This window comes from Narcine bancroftii, chromosome 6 (genome assembly GCF_036971445.1).
Source record: "Narcine bancroftii isolate sNarBan1 chromosome 6, sNarBan1.hap1, whole genome shotgun sequence".
Lineage (NCBI taxonomy): Eukaryota > Metazoa > Chordata > Chondrichthyes > Torpediniformes > Narcinidae > Narcine > Narcine bancroftii.
This window is the reverse complement of record NC_091474.1, coordinates 74,235,173-74,260,423: the sequence shown is the minus strand read 5'-3', so window position 1 is coordinate 74,260,423 and position 25,251 is coordinate 74,235,173. Positions and strand designations below refer to the sequence as shown.

Here is a 25,251-nt window from a genome sequence, read left to right as displayed (position 1 = left end):
CAAAGTGCTCCATCAACACCTACTAACAAATTTCACACTGCTGACAGAAATGACCCAAATGTTTCAAAGGTACATTCTCAGACAATTACAAAATTGACTGAGGAGTTCACAAGAAAAAGGGACAGAAGCAGGCCATTTGGCCCATCGATCCAGCTCCATGAAACCTCCCTGAGCTAAATTGTTCTCACATCTAGTTCCGTTCCTGCCTTGTCCCCATATCTCGATACCCTGACTAATTAGATACCTATCAATTTTCTCTTTAAATTCTCCCAAAGATCCTGCCTCCACAGTTGCATGTGGCAATGAATTCCACAAATCCATGATCCTCTGGCTAACAAAATTTCTCCTCATCTCTGTTTTAAATTGGTATTTTTTTATTCTAAGACTGTGCCCTCTTGTCCTGGAATCACCCAACAGGGGAAACATCTTATTTACATCCACTCTGTCCAATCCATTCATTATTCAAAATGTTTCTATGAGAACCCCTCTCATTCTATATGAATAGAGTCCAAGAGCCGCTAAGAGTTCCTCATATGTTATCTTTCTCATTCCTGGAATCATCTGGTAAACCTTCTCTGCACCCTCTCCAACCTTGCTATATCTTTCTAAGATATAGGGCTCAAAATTCACACAGTACTCCAAATGAGGGCTCATCAGTGCCCCATAGTCTCATGAACACCTCTTTATTCTTATACAAAATCCCCTTTCAAATGAATGCCAACATAGCATTCACTTTCCTTACTGATGATCCAACCTGGTGGTCAACTTTCAGGTTATCCTGCACGAGGACCCCCAAGTCCCTTTGTACTTCTGAGGTTTGAATTTTCTCCCCATCCAAATAATAATCCAACCATTTATTTCCTCTACCAAAATGTACAATCGTACATTTCTCAACATTATATCTCATCTACCATTTCTTCGCCCATTCTCCTAAGCTGTCCGTCTCTTTGTAAGCTTTCAATTTCTTCTACCTTTGTACTCTACCACCTATCTTCATGTCATCTGCAAACTTTTCCACAAAACCATTTAATCCACAATCTAAATCATCAATATATATTATAAAAAGTGGCCCCAACATCAACCCTTGCAGAACATCACTATTAACAGGCAACCAACCAGAATAGGATCCTTTTATTCCCACCCTTTGCTTTCTGCCAATCAGCCAGTGCTCCACCCAATCTATTATTTTTCCACTTCCATGTGCTCTCATCTTATTAAGCAGCCTTTTATGTGGAACCTTATCAAAGGCCTTTTGAAAATCCAAATACACTATATCCACAGCCTCTCCCTTGTCCACCCTACTTGAGATTTCCTCAAAAAATTACATTTCGTTGGTCAGACAGGATCTTCCCTTCATGAAAACTGCTGGCCTGGACCTATCCTGCCATGCACCTCAAAGTATTCCATAACCTCGTCCTCAAGGATCAATTCCAATATCTTTCCAACTAGTCAGAGTGATAAGGCTTATAACTTCCTTTTTTCTGCCTCCCTCCTTTCTTAAACAGCGGAACTACATCTGCGTCCTTCCAATCCTCGGCAACCATGCCTGAGTCTATTGATTTCTGGAAAATCAATTGCAATGCCTCTACAACCTCCAAGGCTGCCACCTTCAGAACCCATGGGTGAACCTCATCCAGTCCCGGAGATTTATAGACTTTTAGACCATTCATCTTACTAAGTCCTATCTCTCTTGTAATCCTGACTGCACTTAATTCTATTCCTGGAGACCTTTGAATATCAGGACTATTGCTAATGTCCTCCATAGTTGAAAACTGACACAAAATATCCACTTAGTTCCTCTGCCATCTCCTTGTCACCCATTTTAATTTCTCCAGCTTCATTTTCAATCGCCCCTATATATACCCTTGTCTCTTTTTTATATATTTGAAAAAACTCTTAGTATCCTTTTATGTTGTTTGCCAATTTCCTTTCATAATTCATCTTTCCTAATGACTTTTTGTCTAAGCTCTTTAAAAATTCCCAGTCCTCTGCTTTTTCAGTAATGCCCTTCCTTTTGCTTTTGTTTTTGCTTTAACCTCTCTTGTTAGTCACATCTTTTTCCTTTTCCTTCGAATATATCTATCCTGGGGGCGTGGTAAGATGGTGTAGAGGACAGATGTGCGGTCCCACCCTCCCTCAGCTAGTTTTTTAAGCACCCGTTTTTAAAGTTTATAAAAGTGATTAAAAGTTGTATTTTTACTTTTGGGAACATTAGTGGGTTATAATGGCTAGTAATGTAAAAAAAAAACTCAACTGCAGAAGAAATTACCTTTTAAAAGTGCTGAAGAATTGTGGACTACCTGTTCAATTGAAGCCACTGAGCCAACTTTTGGAACCTCCAAGGTGCAGAGGACTCCTACCCAGCTAAGTAGGGCGCCGGCTTGACGATGAGTTCAACCGGTGCCGAACCGCGTGTCTGCAATGTCGGACACGCGTGTGACCCGGCTGAGAGAAGAGCCCTTGAGCCCAGGCTGCTGTCGGGTGGGCTGGGGATGCACAGAATGGCGTTGGAAGTTGCACCTGTGCTGAACCTGGCCTTACCGGGCATGAGTGGTGCTTCAAGGATCTGGGACCTGTTGGACCACGTGTGAGCTCTGGGGGGCCCGAGTGGCGGCGTCCCGACCACGTCAGGATGCCATCGTCGGGTGTACAGACCCGCAGCCGCACCGGGAGGGGACCGACAACGCTGGAAGAAGCAGACTTAACTTTACTGAGCAGCTTACAGGAACAATTGGAGGTGGAGACCAGAGAAGGTAGGCCTCAAAAAGTGGAACTGGAATGGAGTCTGTGTGTACAGTCCTGGAAGGGATTGCTTATCAAATGGACAATATGTTTAAAGAAATGAATCCAGGAGTTTTAGAAGTGACAACCAAAATGACTACTATGTCTGAAGATGTGTCTGCAGTTGTGTAAATAAGTGTATTAAATCAGTGGATACAGTGCAAGAAAATGTTTTAAAAATTGAAAAAGATTTTCTTGAAGGTAAAAATCAAGTTGAACGTAATAGGGAAAGATGGAAAAAATGGAAGATTCCTTTGTGGACTGGGGGAATTCAGAAGAGAGACATTGAAAAAAATTGATTCACTGGAAAATCAAAGTCGGAGAAATAATGTGAAAATTGTGGGTCTCCCAGAAGATATTGAAAGGTCCGATCCAATAAAAATTTTGAAGAACTGGATTCCCCAGGTGTTGGGCAAGGCGTTTTTTTTTCGGAAGGCTTAGAATTGGAACAGGCACATAGAGCATTATGAAATAAACCGTTACCGGGACAACCGCCACGGGCGGTTTTAATTCGTTGTTTGAAATACCAGGACAGAGAAATGATATTACAGTTGGCGGTGCAGAAGGCACGACAAAGTCAAACTCCAATGATGGTCCAAAATAACGGAGTATTTTTCTATGCAGATTTGAGTCAAGAGATTATTAGGCGATGTCGGGAATTTAACTCTGCTAAAGAAATATTGTGGCGGAAGGGTTACAAATTTGCTTTTATGGTATTAAAAATCTTTTATGGTAATTTTCAATCTCAATTTTTTGAAAATGACCATGATGCATTAATTTTTGCTAATTCACTACCAGATTTGCAAGGATATGGAAGATCTTCACTGCTGTCGCATAAAAAGAAGGCAAATGGGAATGGGAAGAATGGGAAAAATGGAAAGAAAGAAGTTTTAACACAAAGTCTTATTGACATTGAAGATCCGGAACAAGCATTGGGAATAGTCACTGGGTTGAATATACTTACAGTATTTGATTGTGTTGATGTGAATAATGTATTTCTGGCAGGGAGGAGGGGTGGATAGCATGGAAATCTTTGATCCACCACTAGTGGGGTTTACCACACCCAGTTTTTTAGGGCGTTACCACCTTTGGGTAGTGTTTTTTTTGGGATAATTAATATTTCCTTTTTACATTTTCTTTAAATATCTAGGGGAGGAATAGTGATTTAAGTTATTATAAGGGGAGCGATATTTGTAGTGAGATTATAACTAAATTATATTGTTAATTTGTAAGGATGTCTCATTTGAAATTTGCAACTTTTAATGTTCAGGGGTTAAATAATCCGATTAAGCGAAAGCGAGTTTTGGCTTATATAAGAAAATGAAAATTGACATTGCCTTTTTATAAGAAACTCATTTGACTGAAAAAGAACATTTGAAATTGGAGATATTAGGTTGGACATGTGTTTTCTTCTTCTTTTAATTCTAAGGCAAGAGGTGTAGCAAGCAGAGATTGGGTTGGACATGTGTTTTCTTCTTCATTTAATTCTAAGGCAAGAGGTGTAGCAATTTTAATTCATAAGAATTTGCCTTTTGAATTACAGAATATAGAAGGAAATGTTGGACGGGTCTTAAGGGTGAATTGTAAAGTTTTTGCTGAACCTTGGGCTTTGCTCAATGTTTACCCACCTAATGTGGATGATGAGCATTTTATTTGTTGTTAAATCAAGCTAATGAAAATATCAGTTGGGGGATATTTTAATTGTGTTTTGGATCCTTTACTGGATAGATCTCCAAAAAGTAAAAAGAAATCAAAGATGGCGACACAAATTGGAGCCTTGATGAAGAACTTAAATTTGGTGGATATTTTGAGAAGGGTCGATCCTACTGAGGATTTATCTTTTTATTCGTCCCAACATGATTCATTTTCTAGAATAGATTTTTTTTAGTATCGGCACATTTACAATGAGGAGTATTACAGGCGGAATATAAAAGTAGGGTTATATTGGATCATTCTTTATTATTTTTTTCTTGCGTAAGTTCAGAAGTGGTACATTCATCTTATAGATGGAGATTTAATACAATGTTGATGAAAAAAACCATAATTTGTTACTTTTGTTAAGGAACAAATTACTGTTTTTGACTGAGAATGCTAATTCTGTAGATAGTCGCTTTGTATTATGGGATGCATTAAAAGCTTAATTAAGAGGGCAGATTATTAGTTATACTACTAAAGTTAAGAAACAGTATATGGCAGAGTTTGGAATTGGAGAAGGAAATTGCTGAATTGGAGAAGGAATTTCAGAAAGATGAAACAAGATAAAAAAAGTGGCTTTGGCTAATTTGAAATTATGTTATAATACATTGCAAACATCAACTTGAGCGTTTAATTAATTGATCTAAGCAACATTATTCTGAGTTGGGTGAGAGGGCACATAAGGTACTAGCATGGCAGTTAAAGACAGAACAGGTTTCACGGACTATTAACGCTGTTAAAAAGAATTCAACAGTTACTTAAAAACCTCAGTAAATCAATGACCAATTTTGTTCATTTTACAAAAAACTGAAGGGAAACAGGATAGTGGTTTTTATTGAATCTTACTTATCTAAATTAACATTACCAGCAATGGAAGAGGAGGATATTATGGAATTAGAAGCTCCGTTTACAGAATTTGAGATTAAGGAAGCTATGTTGGAGATGCCAAATAGGAAGTCACCAGGCGACGACGGATTTTTATGAAGATTTATCCTCTGTGTTTGAGGAGGTATTAGAAGTAACTGAAGAGCATGAGTTTCCGGAATCTTGTTCTAGTGCTTTAATTATTGTGATTCCGAAAAAAGATAGAGACTTGTTGAAAATGTCTTTGTATAGACCTATTTCTTTACTGAATGTAGATTATAAAATCATAGTGAAAGTGTTAGCAAATCGACTTGCCAAGTATTTACCTAAATTAATACATATTGATCAAACAGGTTTTATTAAGAATAGAAATGCTTCAGTTAATATTATTCGATTAATTACTTTGGTCAATACATATCGACAGCAGCCCAACCATACAATGGTGGTTGCGCTTGACACTGAAATAGCTTTTGACAGGGTTGAAATGGGATTTTTATTTAAGATGTTGGAAAAGTTTAAATTTGGCCCTTTTTAATGGTTGTGTTAAAGCTTTATATATGAACCCGATTGGCAAGGTGGTGATAAACGGTCAAGTTTCATTACCGTTTAAATTGACACGATCGACCCAACAAGGGTGTCCATTGTCACCAGCCCTGTTTTCATTGGCTATTGAACAGTTATCTCAAACAATAAGACAGAATGAACAGAGAAGAGGGATGAGAGTTATGGATGAAGAGTATAAGATTAATCTATTTGCAGATGATGTTTTGATATATTTGACAAATCCAGAACAATCATTGCTGCATTTGCAGGTATGTTTATTACAATATGGAACATTATCTGGATACAAGGTTAATTGGGATAAGAGTGAAATTTTTTGCCAGTTGGAGAAGGAGATTATTCAGAATATAAAAATATTATTAAGTTGAAATGGTCTGATAAAATTAAATATTTAGGAATAATGGTCAATGTTGATTATCAATCCTTTATTAAAAAAGATTAAAGCAGATTTAATTAAAAAGTAGAAAGATCCGTTAACTTTAGTTGGCCGAGTTAATTGTATTAAGATGAATATTTTTCCTCAAATTCACTATTTATTTCAATTAATATCATGTTCTCTTTCAAAGGTATTTTTTCAGGAATTAAATAAAGCTATGAGAGAATTTTTATGGAAAGGTAAATTACCACGGGTAGCATTATATAAACTTGAAAGTATGCTTTAGGTGGGCTTCAATTACCCCATTTTCAAAATTATTATGAAGCAGCCCAGTTGAAATTTATTAGTAGACTAATGGATTTGGTTCAACCCCCGAGTTGGGCTAAAGTTGAGATGGCTTGTATTTCTGAAGTTGAGGTGCATCAATTTATATTTCGATGGAATGTAAATTTGCTGCGGGAATATAATATGCTGATATTAAAACATCTATTAAAGGTATGGACTAAAAAAAAATAAGATTTTAGGATCAAAAGGTAAATTGTCAATTTTAACTCCACTATATAACAATCAGCTTATTCCTTTTTCAATGTTTAATAATCATTTAAAGAGTTTGGACTCTAAGAGTATAAAGATGTTACAGGATTGTTTTGAAGAAAGATAGTTTCTTTCTTTTAATTAATTGGAGGAGCGTTTTGATATTGCTGAAAATTCTTTGTTAATTATCAACTTCGAACCTTGGTGAAAGATATGTCTGGAAGAGAGATGATTTTACCTGTACTGACGGAATTAGAGTCTTGATTTCTTCTATACTAAAAAAGTGTTATATTTCTGTTATGTACCAAGTATTACAAGACAATATGGATAAACCGGAATGGGAGAAGTCTAAGCTTAAATGGGAAAATGATTTAGTTTTTGTTTTTCCTGAAGACTATTGGGCAGATATGTGTCATGATACTGATACTAAATTAAAGAATGTGCGGTATGGAATGGTTAATTATAACTTTTTACATCAGTTGTATTTAACCCCAGAGAAATTGAAAAAACATGGTTTTAATAATTCAGACTCTTGTTTTAGATGTGTATGTACTGGTACTTTTTTTACATGCTGTTTGGTCTTGTGTTTATGTACAATCATTTTGGCAAAATTAGGTTAACTTTGGAAAAACTATATGACATTAAGTTACCACTAGATCCATCTATTTTTTTAATGGGTTATATGATTCCTTTAAAGGGATTAGGGTTGGATAAATTTCAAATTGCATTTGTACGCTTCGCATTGTCTGTAGCTCAAAAATGTGTAGCAAGTATATGGAAAGATAACATAGTGATTAATATAATGCAGTGATATAATGAATTGAAAGGTTGTATCGTTATGGAAAAAATTATGTATAATCTGCATGACAATTATTCTTTTTTTGTTAATAAGTTGTTACCATATTTAGAATATATGCATTTAGATGTATTTTGATTTATTATATATTCTTAGTTTCTGTTTATCTATTTTTGGCTCTCCTTAAGAGAGTTGGCTGATGGGGTGGGAACTTTTTCTGTTTATATATATATATATATGTATATGTATGTATGTATAAATATATATATATATATGTATATATATGTATGTATAAAATTGTCTTTATGGAATGTATGCTGTATTATTACTAATGATCTTTCAAATAAATATTATTACTAATGATCTTTCAAATAAATTTTAAAAAAAATCTATCCTGTGCTTTCTCCATCAGCCAGCTCCCCACCATGACTACCAGCCCCCCCACATCTCCATCGGGCACACAAAACTCAAAACGGTCAACCAGTTTACCTATCTCGGCTGCACCATTTCATCAGATGCAAGGATCGACAATGAGATAGACAACAGACTCGCCAAGGCAAATAGCGCCTTTGGAAGACTACACAAAAGAGTCTGGAAAAACAACCAACTGAAAAACCTCACAAAGATAAGTGTATACAGAGCCGTTGTCATACCCACACTCCTGTTCGGCTCCGAATCATGGGTCCTCTACCGGCATCACCTACGGCTCCTAGAACGCTTCCACCACCGTTGTCTCCACTCCATCCTCAACATCCATTGGAGCGCTTTCATCCCTAACGTCGAAGTACTCGAGATGGCAGAGGTCGACAGCATCGAGTCCACGCTGCTGAAGATCCAGCTGCGCTGGGTGGGTCACGTCTCCAGAATGGAGGACCATCGCCTTCCCAAGATCGTGTTATATGGCGAGCTCTCCACTGGCCACCGTGACAGAGGTACACCAAAGAAAAGGTACAAGGACTGCCTAAAGAAATCTCTTGGTGCCTGCCACATTGACCACCGCCAGTGGGCTGATATCGCCTCAAACTGTGCATCTTGGCGCCTCACAGTTTGGCGGGCAGCAACCTCCTTTGAAGAAGACCGCAGAGCCCACCTCACTGACAAAAGGCAAAGGAGGAAAAACCCAACACCCAACCCCAACCAACCAATTTTCCCCTGCAGCCGCTGCAACCGTGTCTGCCTGTCCCGCATTGGACTTGTCAGCCACAAACGAGCCTGCAGCTGACGTGGACTTTTACCCCCTCCATAAATCTTCGTCCGCGAAGTATGGCATTGCTGTACATTTTGGACTTATTTCCAATTTTAACTTTGTCCACCGTTACATCCTGGTTTCTTTCTACCCTAATCTCAACACTAAGATTCAGATTTCAAGAAGATATCAAGGGCAACTGCTTGCTCAAAGGGTTACATTTTAAGGGGCAGGTGCTCAGAGGAAATTCCAGCAATCTCACTGATATCTGAAGGCAGGAATTAAAGAACATGCCCACAGGTCCCTCAACTGTTAATAGGACTGAAGATAACAAAAAAAGACAGGGGCCATGAGGGGATCTGAGGAAGTTGCAGCTTTACTTTCAAATTAAGTTCTTGCCACATTGTCATTTTTTTTCTCCCACAGGCTTGCAGGAGAAAACATTGAAGAGATTTAATATTCTATTTATCACCCAATTCAACATAGAGGCATACAAATCAGAAACCTCCAGGGTTCAAATAACTGCTTCATCCAGGAAAGTAGGTCAGTTATAATTAAGAAGCAACTGCATCAAAGGGATAGATTGCTATCCAGATGTTATCCACTTCATCCACTACACTTTGAGAAACAGTTTCAAAGACCACAGATCAGTGGTTCTCAACCTTTTTTTTCCATTTCACATACTACCTTAAGAAATCTCTTACTAAACACAAGAGCACCTCTGGCATAGGATGCCATGGGTGCTCTGTGTTTAGTAAGGGATTTGCTGTGCTATGTGAGTGTAAAGAAAAAGGTTGAGAACCACTGGTCTGGACCATCAAAAAATATACTCAATTTCTTTCTCTTAAATGCATCTTCTATAATAAATACCTATTCACTTCATCTACCATTGATCATCAGTTCCTCAGACTCACTTTCTAGAGGGAGGGAACACAAAAATCAGCAGATGCTGTGATTGTAGTTAAAAACGCACAGTAAATGCTGGAGGAACTCGGTTGGTGTTTCAGCATCCATAGCAGACAAAGATACAGTATATTGCCAGTGTTTCAGGCCTGAGCCTTTCTTCAAGATATAAGAATGAGCAATACAGGAAATCTCAAAACAGATATACAGAATAGACATGGCTTTTGTTAACTTCCCAATGACCTTCCCCATCTCTCTCTCCCTTTTCCCTGTCTCCTTTCACACAGACATTATCAACTCTCACCTCTCCCTTTATTAAATCCAATTAACACATTTTGTTGGTCTAGATTCCTCCCCCAGCCAGTATTGTCTGTATTTTGAGATTTCTTGTTTATGCTTATTGCTTGAAGAAAAGCTCAGGCCCAAAACCTTGGCAATATATCTTTATCTCCGATAGACACGGCAAGACTAGCTGAATTCCTCCAGCATTTCAGTGTGTTTTTACTCACTTTCCTGAGGACCAACACATGACTTCCTGTACTTTTTGTTATTAATCTCTGCCATTTTCTTGCTTTTCTTTAAATCTATGACCTGCCAACTATTTTCACGCAATTGCATGCTTATCCCTTTAATATATTATCTTTATGTGGAGCCTGGTCTGAATATTTTTCTTCCACATTGATATGCATCTATTCTACGTATTCTGAAGAATCATTACCCTGCAGTGCCTGTTGAAAGCCATGCATGTGAGAGATTAGTTGAAGATTAGTTTCATCATCAAATCCATAACTGTGTTCTCAAAAGAAAAAAAATTGACATACCTGGCTTCTTTGGAGGGCATTCTTCTTCAGAACTGTCTGAGCTACTAGAAGATTCATCTTTCTTGGTCCTTTTTGCAGGAGGACCATTAGATGCAGCCTGCCTTTTCCTTGCTTTCCCTGATGACCTGTGTAATTTAGAAGAATTTTAATGAAATATTCAATAAACCTGTCCAAACTCTGTTAGGAGTTCAACGCTTCCTGCAACTGTCAACCCAACTTGCAGTTGGGCAAGGAAATAAGCCATCCATTATAAAATTATCTCTGACCCACTGTCAGCCAGCTGATTTTTAAACTATCTGTTGAAAAGGGTGATCAAGAAACTTATGCAAGTTCAAGAGCTGTTAAAGTTGAACTTTGAAATGACAGCCATACTACCAATTCTCATCTTGAATGGTTCATTGTTTATGTCACGTGCAATGCCATTTACATTCTAATAAACTTTTCCCACAAAAACAGATTTAATTGTTTTTCCATTCCATAGATCTGATGGAAAATCAAACAGAACCTTTATTTCTCTCTCCAGGGGTGTTATATGTGGATTGTGGAGGAAAATGTGACCCCCCCCCCCCACCCCCAACCACCTGTCTGGAATATTGTGGATTGTGGGCAGTCGTGTGTCCTCCCCATCTGAAACTTATTTAGAAGTCACATAACCTGGCAATCAAGGTTGGACTCCATCCACCCATTAGTGTACATCTTGCCAATGGCTAATGTAAATCATCCAGGATCATTATTAGCTAGAGGCCCAGATTAGAACTGTATAAAATATCATTATTTTGCACATTTCTTTCTCTCTGCCTCATGGTCCAGGCCCTGGACATCATTCCATACCATGTTGCTACTGTGGACATCGATGGAAGTGTTGCAGGCAGGATGTGCACATCTTCTTAAGATGGTGTCTTATGAGGTGAAGTGCTTGAAGAGATTCTGTATGTCATTAAGGACTCTCAAAAACTTCTATAGATATACTGTGGGAGAGCATACTGGCTGGTGGCATCACTGTCTGTTATGGAGGTGCCAAATCTCAGGAAAAGAAAAAACTCCAGAGGGTTGTTAACTCGGCCTGTGACATCATAAGTACTAGATTCCTCTCCTTTGAGGACATTCACAAGAGATAGTGTCTTAATAAAGCAGCCTCTATCCTCAAAGACCCCCACCACCCAGGCCATGTCCTCTTCACTCTGCTACCATCGGGGAAAAAGTTACAGGATCACTCGACACAAGGTCAGCTTCTTCCCTGCTGCCATCAGATTCCTGAATAATCAATGAACAAAATGTATGGCCTTACTTTTCATGCACTATTATTTTTTTTTAATATATATATTATTGTTGGAAGATGGTTCATAATATGAAGGTTTGCACTATGATGCTTTTGTGACTTGTTCATGATAATAAATTCTGATTCTGACATTGAAGTTGAGCCGTAGTCTGCGATAGATCAGTACTTGCAGAGAGCTGCATCCCCGTTGGTGTGGGAAACTGAAGGTGGGTGTGTGTGTGTGTGTGTGCGTTAGAGAGAGAAAATACACAAGTGTGTGAACGTGTATAGGCAGCCACTGGTATCGGAGTTCAACCGAGGTCCGATGTGAATGTCTCATTGTTTAATTAATATAGTAATGAGTACCGTTTGACATTCTCCCGTTTGTCTCCTGTATACTAGTTATGTGTGATTGTAACTTGTCTCTCTGTGAACCCACTGAACCTGATACTCTTCCCAACACAACAGGCCACTTGATCTGCTGAGTATTTCCAGTTTTTTCTATTTTCCAGACCCTCAGCACTTGCAATTTTTCTATCCATTATCAATTGTAGTCATTAGTTTTCAAAGCTATTTTTTAATCTCCAGACCATGTTTACCTGTTTATGTACAGCACGTTTAAATCATAAACAATGATGATTTAACATCATGAAGTTTAGTAACTAAAAAAAAATAAATTTGAATTACAAGAATTTGCAAAATATATTGATTAGGAAAGAGTGTTGCTCCTTTTTAAATCTTTATTTAGTTTTTATAATAAAGTTGGAATGACTCACTCCACCTATGAGACTACCCCTGGATGGATCGGAGTTTGCATCCAGTATCCACCATCAGCGTGTTTATAAAGGTAGGTGAATTGATGTGAAGGTTTATTTGGATGATCTAAACCAGATATCATAAGTGTCCAGAAATATTATCTAATCAGGGAGGTTCAGATTTTAGATTGACCCTGTATTGAATGTGCCCAGAAGTATTGAACTGCACGTTTCACAAACATTTTTACGACTGATTCCACCTGCATTGAATTCGCCCATCGTTATTGAATGAAGATCTACCGGGACCAATGCCTGAAGAGGGCGCACAAAATCAGTGAACCGGCGCGGACTCGAAAGGCCAACGTGGCCTGTTTCCGCTCAATAAATGGTTATATGGTTAATACTGTGAAGGGAACAAACTGAAAATACATTATCACATATGTGTGTGTGTACATATATATATATATATATATATATATATATCTAGATAAAACTTCAAATAGTACAAATATGGTAGAAAACTAATGAAAAAAAACATCTGAGCAGCTTATCCTGAGGGTTTTGATTCTTACCGTGAATCAAAAAACAAAGGTAAGACTATATCTCATCTGGAAGAGTGAGTACATCTAATCATATTAAAAAACATTTATATATCAAATGAAAAGTCATACAAGGTCACCATGTATCTTCAAATTCACAGATGTAACAAATACATGATATCTAATTTTTACTGAACTTAAACAGGAACTTAAACATAATATAAGAGCCATTGAAACATTGTTGGGGGTCTAGAGTCTTTCCATTTTAATAAAATGGCCTTTCTGGCAACAATGTAAAGAAGGCCACAACCTGTTGCGCAGGTACAGAAAAACTCCCTATTGATAGCACAATGGGATGCACAACATTGATGGAAATGAACAGGTGAAACTTTGGATTTGCAGTTCATCCAAATGGAAATGCCTCTATCTGTAGGCTTCTTCAGGTGTATTCTTCGCCAAGAATGCACCTGCAGAAGTGGATTCAGACCTGTGAATGGTCATTCAGGTGGCAGTGCTGAAAGGGCAGCGTTGGCCATCTGAAAGGGACAGCTTCACGGGAGGCGCCTTGGTGCGCACTCCAGCTCCTGTCCCTTCAGGCTGTCAGAGTTGGGATGGTTGGCTGTCAGAGCTGGGACAGCCAGCGGGGGCTGTCAGCACGGAGCATCCCCACACTGATCCCACTGCCCCGCTCTCTCCCCACAGCCCTATATTAGTCCCCACACTATGAGGAGAGAGCAGGGCAGCGGGATCAGTGTGGGGACTGATACAGGGCTGTGGGGAGAGAGTGGAGAAGTTGGATCAGTATGGGGACAGATCGTGCCGGTTGCCCCAGCGCTGACAGCCCGCACCGGGGGGCAGGGGCAGCTGAGAGGGGAGCTGTCATGCGCTCGCCAGCTGATTGTCATCCCCTTAGCAGCCGCTTGCAGGCGGCTGCATTCAGGTGTCGGGGGGGGGGGGGGGGGACGACGACCTCAGTGCTCGGGCGATTATCCCTCCCGGAGGAGGGATGCAAAGTTTGCCTCGCATGTGCCTCCTGCGCTTTCAAGTGGCCTCCCGACAGCTGCATATGGTCATAATATGCGGCTTTATATCAGGGGATTTTGACCACCTAAAAGTGCCTTGAGTTATGTTTTACAAGGTAGCACAGTGGTGCAACTAAAGGTTCAAGCCTGACTTCTGAAGGTGTGTTCAGATTGAGTGTTCTCTAATTCTTTGTGGTACCCCCTACATCCCACGGATGCATGGGTTGGTAGATTGATTGGTCCCTGTAAAATACTCATGGCATGTATGCAAGTAATACAATCTGGGATTAGTTAATAGGAATGTGGTGGAACTAAAATGGGATCAGTGTAAGTTAATCGAAATAAGAGCCAATAATCAGTGCAGACATGGGTCAAAAGGACTGTTTCCATATGAATAAGATTTTGTGTTAAGTCCTAGAACAGGATTCAAACCCAAAGGCAATATGAAAACCATGACTCAGAACTTACCTCACCCAGAAGTCAAAAATATCCACAAGCGAAGGAGACTTTATATCAGGAATTTTCTAAAAAGACAAACAAAAATAACAAATCAAAATAAATAATTTCATCATTGAATTGAGAAACTGCAAATCACTTCAATTTTGGAAGATTTCAGCACGGGTCTATATTCCTGATACAGTACAACTCTGATCATCCAAAACATTTTTCGGAGCCAATCTGACCGGGGACCTCGGGCTCCCGGCGGCAGCAAGGACCTCAAGCTTCCGGGCATGAGTGGGGCCTTGGTGGGGAGGTGTCGACGGTGGCCAGCATTTTTTTGGGTGAGAATTAAACATTATTTTAATGCTTAAAAAGCCTTCTCCTGTTGTTTAAATATTGTGACATACAATTTGCTGTTGCTACTGTGCTGTTTTTTAAAAAAACAACCGCTTCTCCAAAAAAAGTTTATCCAAAATGGGCCCGGTCGCGACCATTTCGGATAATCAGAGTTGCACTGTATCTACAATCATTCAATAAAAGGTCATTTGTGTTAAAGTTAAAGTAATTAATAATGAAGATGATTTCACTTTTTAAGAAATCCCAAAGAGAAATATTGACTTGCAGAGAATAGAGGAGAGTGAATGTGCTACCTTTCAAGAAGGGCAGCAAGGAAAAACCAGGTCAATGAGACTAACATCAGATGTAGGGAAATTACAGACAAAAATTCTGAAGAACAGAATTAACTATTGTTGTGGCAAGAAGTTGATCAAGGATATTCAACGTGGCTTTGCTGAGGAGAAGTCCTGTCTAACTTCACTATTTATTTTGTGCAGTCAAGATAAACAGCTCATGGAGAACCTTAGTGAGGGCTTTGACATCGTTCTGCAGAGTAGATTAGTTCACAAGGGCCCTGGAACCCCAAGTAATTTGGAAAACTGGATCCAAATTTAACTTGGTGATAAGCAGGGGGGGGTAATGATCAAAGATTTTTTTTTATTAATTGCGAATGGAATTCTGGGAAGTACACTGCAGTGATACATTAATGATGTGGATGTTATGAAAATTAGCAGACAACACAGTTTAGAGATACTGTTGGTAATGAGGATAGTCTTCAGCTGCAGATGAGATCGACAAAATACAAGATGGTCAGATGAATGAAAGAATTTAATCCTGAAAAATACAGAGGTGGTCCATTTTTGGATGTGTCTGCACATACAATAGCAGGAGTCTATTACCCAAGGGCAGCAACACGATTAGGATATTAAAGGGGGATACATATTTGCCTTAATTGGAAGTGGAGATAGACCACAAGTACAGGGAGTTTATCGTGGCGCTGCGTGGACTTTGAATGCCATATTGATATTGAGACAGCTGAATGACAATGGGGTTGCCAATTAGTTTAACTGGCACCAGTCAATTTCAATGCATGCTGAATCACTGAATGTTATTGTACTGTTTCACACATTTGCATTGAGAACATTAGGAGAATTTCCTGGGTCTTTGAAGCAAGTGACTAATTCCAACTGAGAAGGAAACTGCGGTCAGTTTGAAGCATCGATCGGTCCAAGACAGCACCTGAGAATAAAAAACACTCTCTCAGATATTCAAAGTGCTCTCTCTAACAGCCCACCAAGTCCATATCAGAAGTTAAGCTGACTTCAATAATTTAGGGTCTTATGATTTCCTCGTTTTGAACAGCTTCCTGGCCTCCTGCTAGCCCAACTTCATTTGCTCTCAGTGGCTATATGACCACTGCACATTGAAACATTTACACATGACCATTTACAAACAAGATAATTGAAACTTTAAAAAATTCAGGAGAAACTACTTAGTCAAAAGGCACTTTCAGGTGGCCAAAATCCCCGATTGTAAAGCCGCAAGTCGGGAAGCCACTTGAAAGCGCAAGAGGCGCCTGCGAGGCGAACTTAGAGGGATAATGACCGGAGCACTGAGGTTAACCTCTGCCTGAAAGCGGCTTCTAAGGGGTTGACAGCCAGCTGGCGAGCGCCTGACAGCTCCCCTCCCAGCTGCCCCTACCCCCCCTGCATGGGACATCAAGGCAGGGGCAGCTGGCGTAGGCTGTCAGCGCGGGGACGTCCCCACACTGATACTGCTACCCTGCTGTCCCAAAGGCCCGACGTGGGTCTCCACACTGTGGGCCTGCCTGCTCGGGCTGTCAGTGTGGGGACGTTCCGATGCCGTTGCCCAGCTCTCCCAGCGTGGGTCCCCGCGCCCGCTCTCCCAGCACCCTGACATAGGTCCCCACACTGTGGGCCTGCCTGCTCGGGCTGTCAGTGTGGGGACGTCCCCACACCGCTGCCGACCTCTCCTGGCGGCCCAACATGGGTCCCAGCGTTGTGGGGCAGCTGTCACTGTGGGGACGTCCCGCACAGGGCATCTCCACGCTGGCCGCCCTGCAGTGTGGGGGCTCGTGTCGGACTGTTGGGGGGGGGGGGGGCCTCATGTCGGGCTGTTGGGGGGGGGGGTGGGGCGGGTGAGGGGTCTCGTGTCGGGGAGGAGGGCTGTCAGGTCGTGTGGCGGGGGGCTATCAGGCAGCTATGAGTTTGGTCTCCGGCTGATAGAGTCATCATCCCACCCCAACATTCAGGTGCCTCGGCGGAGGCCAGCAATCTGCCAATTATCCCTCCCTGAGGAGGGTTGATGTCGGCGCCTCAGAGGCATTTGCAGGTGGGTTCCACATCAGCCGCATAAAGGTAGAATATGCGGCTTTACATTGGGGTATTCGGGCCACCTGAAAGAGCCTACAGAGAACTTGCTAAATGCTTCCATGATCTTCAGCCTAAAGAAGTCCTGAGATGGTGCAGCATGAAGACCCAAGTAACTGCAGATATTGTTATTTAGAGCAAAGAAAAAACTATCGGAGGAATTCAGTGGGCCAGGAAGCATTCTAGGAGTGAAGTGAACTGCAAACATTCCAGGCAGAAATTCTGCTTCAGGTCTGAGGGGTAGGATGGGCAGTATTAAACAAGAGAGGATGGATAAATCAGAGGACCAAGATGGTAGACAAATTGAGCCAAGTGAGAGAGCAGGAGAGGCAGAGTTAGGATACAGAGAGGAGAAAAAGATAGGTAGAATCAGACAAAAGGGGAAAATAGGGGCATGTGGAGCAGAGAGGGTAAAGGTGGATTCAATGCACAAAAGTGCTGGAGAAACTCAGCATGTCACTCAGCATTCTCAATGTAGAAAACATCTACAATCATGCATCGCTTAACATCCACAATATGTCGTGAAATAGGACGTTATGCGATGTGTACATTGTGCAATAATTTTTTTAAAAACTTTATTTTTTTTTACTTTTTAAACTTTATTAGCCTTTATCTCACACAACTTATCAAAGGGGATCAAGATCATCCACATCACTGTTCTCAACTTCAGGTAGTTTCAGGTCAAATAACCTCCACTAGAACAAATCAGCACAGAAAAGAGGCCATTCGGCCCACCTAGTCTGTGCCAACCATCATCTCCCTAGTCCCACTGACCTGCTCCCATTCCATAACCCTTCAAGTCTCTCCCACTCATGTACCTTTCTAATTTATTCTTTGATGAACTGTCACTCTGTAATGCCTGAAGGGCCTGGCCAAGGCTCTTCTAGGGGCGGTGTTGGCTTCTTGAAGCGTATGTCCAGTGTTGTTTGCTTAGTTTGCTTTTTATTTTCTTCATAAATTTCTTTATATGCTGCAAACACTGCATGAGCATTCCTATCAGTGAAAAGTGTTCAGTATTTGGGTCCATCTCTTCAACAAGGTCTGAAAGAAATGTGGCCAACCCCTTAACAGTGAACCTCTTCTGCACCTGTTCTTCTTCTGCAGTTTCCTTTTCCCTTGCTGCTTCTTCAGTTCTGGTTACATCAGCTACGTCCTGATCTTGGATTCTCCGATTGAGATTTATGACTGAACTCCATTATAACCCTATTGGACCACGGACGACAGATGTACGATCTGATGTTGCCCGATTGGATGTTAAGCAGCACACACCTATATATACAGGTGGTCCTTGCGTACCGTCACTCCAATTGGATGTCAAAAATTCTTAAGTTGAAAAAGGGCTGTGGGATCATTGTGGGGATTGATACAGCGCTGTTGGGAGACACTGAAAATTTGAAGTCCATTCGAACCATTGTAACTTCAAAAAATCTAGTCAGGGACTATCTGTATCTAGGGGATACGCCAGAAAATGTTGGTAATCGAATAACCTCTGACACTCAGAAAAGGAATATCCGAAGCAGCCGAATTGTCATTTGGGAATTGCCGAAGTTTATCCATCTCTGAATTACGAGGCACAGAGGAATAACATCCTGATGTACATTTTGATACTTCAAAAGTCTCTAAGTCTCTAAAACACTCATTTGTGGTAAACTACAGTTGAAAGCCTCTGCTGTTACACGAGTTGGTACACTGGTTTTAAAAAGATGTGTGTTTGTTCACAATCTGTTGTCTGGCACTGTTTAAATAAAGTTCACAAAAGGTTGAAATGGTTGGGAGAAAACTGAAGATACAAATTGTAGTTTCACGCAACTGCCTTGGTCACATATCCCCCTGAAGGTCAGAGTCAGACTATTGCTGCACTGAACATTTGCATCCAAGCACAATCTATAGCAGCCTTCAGGTGGAATCTCCTGTAGAATGCGGCTCCGGATGTCTGCAAAAGTATGTTCAGGTGGCAGCACTGACAGCAGTGTTCTGCCACCTAAAATGTCCGCAGCGGGAGCAAACGCCAGCTCCTGAGTTGGGGCAGGAGGAGCCATCTGACAGCTCCCTCCATGCTGCCAACAGCCCCCTGGCGCAGGACTACGGGGCTGGAGCAGCCGGCGCAGCAGTTGGGTCACAGGCTGGCTAACTGCTTTGCCTTGCTGCTTTTAGGTGTCTAAGGGGAGTGGTACAAGCTGGAAAATATACCTCCCCGAGGAAGGTTAGGTAAGTGCTTCTCGGGGCCGGGTTCTCCACTTTCAGGTGGCCTCTCGACAGCCGCACTCGGTTATTTTAGGTGGCTTCATATTCTGGCCACCAGAAAGCACCTACTCTTTCAAACTCCAAATCAATGACATTTCAGTCCCTTCTTTCCAGCGAAGAAATGGTGGACCAGGTTCAGTAATTAGTGATCTGACTTATTCGTAATTGTGAATTGGTGCAAAAATAAGACACATCAGTTGCCTATGAATAAGCGAGTTGTGTAAAAGTATTGATATTATAGAAATCAGTCTGTTTTCTTTGAGTGTAAACAGCAATCACTTGTCACCATCCAATTGTTTTCCATGGCACATACACGTTGATCTAAATAACCACAGATGTATATGCAGTCAGACATTGCCCGAACGGACATTTGACTATATAACCAACATTTCGTGCCTAGTCTTTCATCAAAATATGAGCAGACAGGCATCTGAGTAAAATGAGGGGAGGGAGGAAAGGGGAGGAGGATTGGCCCTCAGGTCATTGGTGGAAGGGCAGAAGAGAAAAAATAGCTAGAAGTGATGGGGAAAAGGGGTCAGCTTTCCCCTCATGTGCTCCCCCCACCTGACTGCTTTTTACTATACCTTGAAGGCTCAGGCCCAAAATGTTGGTTTGATGCAGTCAACACGAGGGTGCAGTGGGGCTAACTCAGTCTAGAGCAGTGGTTCTCAACCTTTTTCCACTCAGATACTGCTTTAAGTATTTCCTATACCAGGGGTTCCCAACCTGGGGTACATGTACCCCCAGTTGTACATTTGCACTTTTCAGGGGGTACATTGGGTCTGAGAGAATAACCACTAATGTACATGATGTTGAAATCTGCAGTCAGATTGCACAATGTATTTTTTAATCCTGAATTTCTAGGGATACACGGGAACCTATAAAAATGTCCAAGGGGTTCAGAGGAAGAAAAAGGTTGGGAACCCCTGGCCTGTACCATCGGTGCTCTGTTATTAGTAAGGGATTGCTCAAGGTGATATGTGGGTGGAAAGAAAAAGTTTGAAAACTACTGTTTTAATTGTCCCTAATTGACTCGTCATGTGCACAGTTTCATAACTCCAAAGGAAATGGGCCAATGACAATTTTTCTCAAGCAAAATATTTCAGTAACAATTGGGCCGAAAGCATTGATTCTCAACCTTCCCTTCCCACTCACATACCTTAAGCAATCCCTTACTAATCACAGAGCAACGATGGCATAGTAATGACTTAAAGTGGTATGTGAGTGGAAAGAAAAAAGTTGAGAACCACTGGTCGAGAGCATCCATTCTCACTTTTTTTGGCTCTGCCCCCCCGCCCCCCCCCAGACTCTGTTCCCCCCAGACACTCTTCCCTGTGAAGTGGTCAAGTTTTGGTTTCTTTCGTAATTCTCACCTATTGATTGCATAAAAAATATTTGTGTTAAGTGAGAGGAAAAGAAATCAAAGCTTTTACTTAAATGTGTTGTGGCCACCATTGAGAATAGCTGGTGCAGAGATGTTTCATTACCAGGTAATGAGGGGCTGAGACTAAGGGAAAACCCCTTAAATAACAGAGGCGGGAGTAACAAGGTGCCACAGTGGTGTAAATAGATATTAATGTAAAATTATATAGTGATGGAATTGTATGGATATGAAATTAAAGGCGGGAAGAGACTTTGAACAGTTTTTCCCGTGTAAAAAAAGTCATTGTGAACAATTTTTTTGGAAACGAAAAGATGGTTATATATCTTTGCCTCTGTTGGACACTGTGATCTGCTGAGTACAAAAAGTGCTGGAGAACCACAGCAGGTCAAATTGTGCTGTTTATGTAACAAAGATTAAGATACATAATCAATGTTTTTGCCTTGATCCCTTCATCAAAGTAAAATCTTAAGGCATAGCTTAGTGAAAGGCTCAAGCCTGAAACATTGGCTATATAAAGTTTGCTGATTTTTTCCCCCCAACATTGTGTTAATCGCAGTGTTTGCAGATTTTCTTCTGAAGTGAGGAGTTTGGGGAACCAGGTGACAAGATGGAAACAGTGGACTGGAAAAAAGGTGGTATGTGAGGGGAAGCAGGTGAATGAGAGGAAAGGTGGCAGAGGGGAGGCGAGTTGCTCCAGCCGTTGGGTTGTAGACCATGGCTACAGAGATGCAGCGAGGCTTCAGGACTCAGGGATTTCAGCTCCATGGCGAGGCAGCTCTGCTCCCAGGTGCAATTCCAGACCTCTGGAACGAGACGCGCAGCCCGGTGGCGACGTGCGCACGGACGCGCGACGCGCTCCCCCCAACATATTCCCGGCGGAGCGAGCATGCCCCCCCCCCCCAAAACCACCACATGGCACCCCGGCAGCGCGAGCACGCCCCATGCCCCCCCAGCGGCACGCGCAGAACCCCAATTCCCCGGCGGCGCACGCGCGGAGACCTCCAGAGCGCCTCTCGGGCGCGCGCAAACACCGAAGCGCATGGGCTCGCAGACTGCACGCGTGGCGCAAGCATGCCGGCGACCCGCTGGGCCGCGGAGCCCGGGGAGCGGCCGCGGACGGGAGCTCACCACGTTGGACTGCTTGAGGAACGCTTTGGCGGCCTTGTCGAACTTATTCTGCAGCAGAAAGCCGTAGATCTGCGGGTACAGGTCGCTCGGCACCACTCGCGACTCCATCTTGCCTGCGTCGCTCCGCCGGACTGCGCCTGCGTGCCCGCTGCCTGTCGGGAGGTCGCGCAGCACCTGATTGGAACGGTCACCGAGCATGTGCGGTGAGAGCGCTTCGCCAAGTCGCATGTGCAGTAGCGAAGCGGCGGCTGAGGAGCGTGTTCGACTGAGGCCATTCGTCCCATCTCCAAAGTTCTGACATTTGGACCAAGGTTTAACCCTCATCACAGCAATTAGGACATCCTAAGGCACCAAAACCAAGGAGCTGATTGTGGACCAGGTGCACGATCTGGTATTCCATTTCTGAAGGGGATTTAAGTTCCTGGGAGTCACTATCAGAGGATCTTTCCTGGACCCAACACGCTCGTCAGCGCTTCTGCTTCCTCAGGAGTTTGCAGAGGTTTGGTGTGACCCTGGCAAATTTCTACAGAGGCACGGTGGAAACTGTGCTGACCAACGTCATCATCACGGTCTGGTACCGGGACACCAACACCCCTGAGCGTATAGGTAGTGGACACAGCCCAGGAGGTCATAGGCAAACCCAAGGTGCCGCAAGACTCGCAACACTGAGTTCAGGGACAGCTGCTATCCCTCCACCATTTGGCTCCTCAACAACAAACTCAGTCAATTTAAGGATTCTAATTTTTGCCCTTTATTTATTATTGAATATTTTCTGCATTGCAGAGTCAGTTTGTTTACATTTCTTTCATTGTTTACATTTCTCTCTTGTACAGTTTTTTGCACTACTGATAAGTAGAAATTCTATCTGGTCTGTATGGAAAAAAATCTCGGAGTTCTATGTGCTGTCATTTCTGTACTCCAAAATCGGAACTTTGAACTTCATCTATTAAATTCTTGATGCTGTTTGCCCCAGAATTAATTTAAAACTGATTTGTTGCATTTATATTTCCTCATTATTTCTCCCTCAGATGAGGCACCTGTTGACTTCTGCTCTCCATACTTGTATTCCCCTTTTGTTTGACTATTCTCTGCCTTCCCATTTCACTGACAGGGCACTTTTCTGGTTGCATAGAGGGTCAATCAAAGAGATAGCATAAGCTGAACATTGCCTGAATTCTGCTCACTATATAATTTGAACCATGCTTTCATGTGGAACGCTGCTCACTTTTGCAAGTTCTAATCTACTAACAATATGAATTAAATGACAGATGGTAACAGCGAGAACAGAGCGTGTGCTGGGTGGTGTGGATCCTTGATTGCTGCTGCTCTTCGACAGCAGTATCCCCTGTAGATATTCTCAGTGGGGGGGAAGGGGTTGACATGTGACATTAATGGAATCTTTACCTTTATTTTTTTATCCATGAGATCCTGGGCTGTGTCCACTACCTTTTGCAGGACTTTACACTCAAGGTATTGGTGTCTCCATACCAGACGGTGATGCCGCCAGTCAGCACAGTCTGTGGAAGCTTCTGAATGTTTTTGGTGTCATACCAAACCTATAGACTTGGAAAAAATATTTCTGAGATTTTTTTCCCTGACAAATTTGGATGTACCACCTGATTGCATGCATCATATCATTGGTGAGCATCGAAGGCATTGAATGGATTGTGAAAATGAAAAGAAAAAGAAATCATTGCATGTTTTCCATATAAGGTTAAAAAAATCTATTTGTTTCAGAATTCATTTTGGGATGTGTCAGAAATGTTGACTTTGTTCCTCTTCCCACGGATGTAGCCTAGCCTGCTGGGCATTTCCACTGCTATTTCCATCATGTTTGGTTTTTATTGATGTGCTTTTCCACATTAATATTTTCTCATTTAGTCCATAAGATGGCAGCATTTACAAGATCAAGATTCAATTTATTGTCATGTCATGTCATGAAGACAGCCCGCATGGGTTCATTGCCTCGAGTCACTAACAGGCTACTACTGCCTGTATGTTCTTCAGCTGCAGAACCCCTCACTGGTCTGCTGCCATGGTCACCATCCTATGGCTTGTCTCCTCTGCTTCTCCAACTCAAACCGGGAGTGGTCTCCTCATTTTCTGGTGTCCCGCACCAGTCCTCTGCTTCCCCAGAGTCTGCAAGTGCTACCGATCATGGGTGCAGCCATCTTGGGCACAGAATTTTTGAATGAAACCACCTTCAGCTCCATTTTCAGGTCATTTAAAGCCTGAACGGAGCTGACAGCATTCAGATAGGGCAGTTGGACCCCATGGGAGTGTTGTGTCTCTGCAGGTCACACCAACGGCAGCGCTGCCATTTCATTGCATTCTCTTCACTGTCTGAATTCTCTTCACATTCAGACCATGCCACAAAAATAATACTTCCACCTCAAAGGATCTTCATCCAATAGCTCGTAATGCGCAAAGCTAACCTCTGGAGGAACTCAAGGGGTCAAACAGCATCTGTGGAGGTAGAGTGAAGGTCACTGTTTTGGATCGGGAACAGCTGTCACTGACTCTCCACTCTGCTCTGGATCACTAAGAAAATAGCAACTCATACATACGTCCACCATTCATCGACTACAGCTCAGCCTTCAACACCAGTGCTGGTCAAGAAGCTCCAAACTTTGGGCCTCTGCACCCCACTCTGCGACTGGATCTTTAACTTCCTCATTAGAAGACCAGTCAGTACAAATTTGAAACAACATCTCCTCCTCACTGACAATCAACACAGGTGCACCCCAAGGATGCGTGCTTAGCCCACTGCTCTACTCTATATACACCCATGACTGTGGGGCCAGGCACAATTCCAATGCTATCTACAAATTTGCTGGTGGCACCACGGTTGTCAGCAGAATCACAAACGGCACTAATGAAGCATACAGTTGAATGGTGTCACAACAGCCTTGAGCTTACCATTAGTAAAAGCAAGGAGATGATAGTGGACTTCAGCAGGAAGTCAGGAGAACATGATCCAGTCTTCGAGGACTCAGTAGTGGAGAGGGTCAAGAACTTCAAATTCCAGGGTGTCAACATCTCCAAGGATCTATCCTGGGGCCTCCATGTCGATGCAATGACAAAGAAGGTGCGCCAGTGGCTATATTTTGTGAAGTGTTTGAGAGATTTGGTATGTCAAAAATTTCCACAGGTGTACCGTGGAGAGCATTCTGACAGGTTGCATCAATGTCTGGTATGGAGGTGTAAATGCATAGGACAGGAAAAGTATACAGAGAG

The 25,251-nt window shown here is 42.0% G+C and overlaps 1 protein-coding gene across 2 annotated transcripts in view; it reads right to left on the bottom strand.

Annotated features, from left to right (window-relative positions):
* nolc1 (nucleolar and coiled-body phosphoprotein 1) overlaps positions 1 to 22,150 on the bottom strand; it is a 42,192-nt gene extending 20,042 nt beyond the window's left edge. For both annotated transcript variants that reach the window (XM_069885381.1, XM_069885382.1), the window contains exons 1-3: positions 22,015 to 22,150; positions 14,560 to 14,615; positions 10,518 to 10,642 (exon numbers count right to left, since the gene is read on the bottom strand). In XM_069885381.1, the coding sequence (XP_069741482.1) occupies positions 10,518 to 10,642; positions 14,560 to 14,615; positions 22,015 to 22,122 (289 nt within the window). In that variant the 5' untranslated portion in view covers positions 22,123 to 22,150. The remainder of the gene's footprint in view (positions 1 to 10,517; positions 10,643 to 14,559; positions 14,616 to 22,014) is intronic.
* Between the last annotated feature and the right edge of the window lie 3,101 nt (positions 22,151 to 25,251).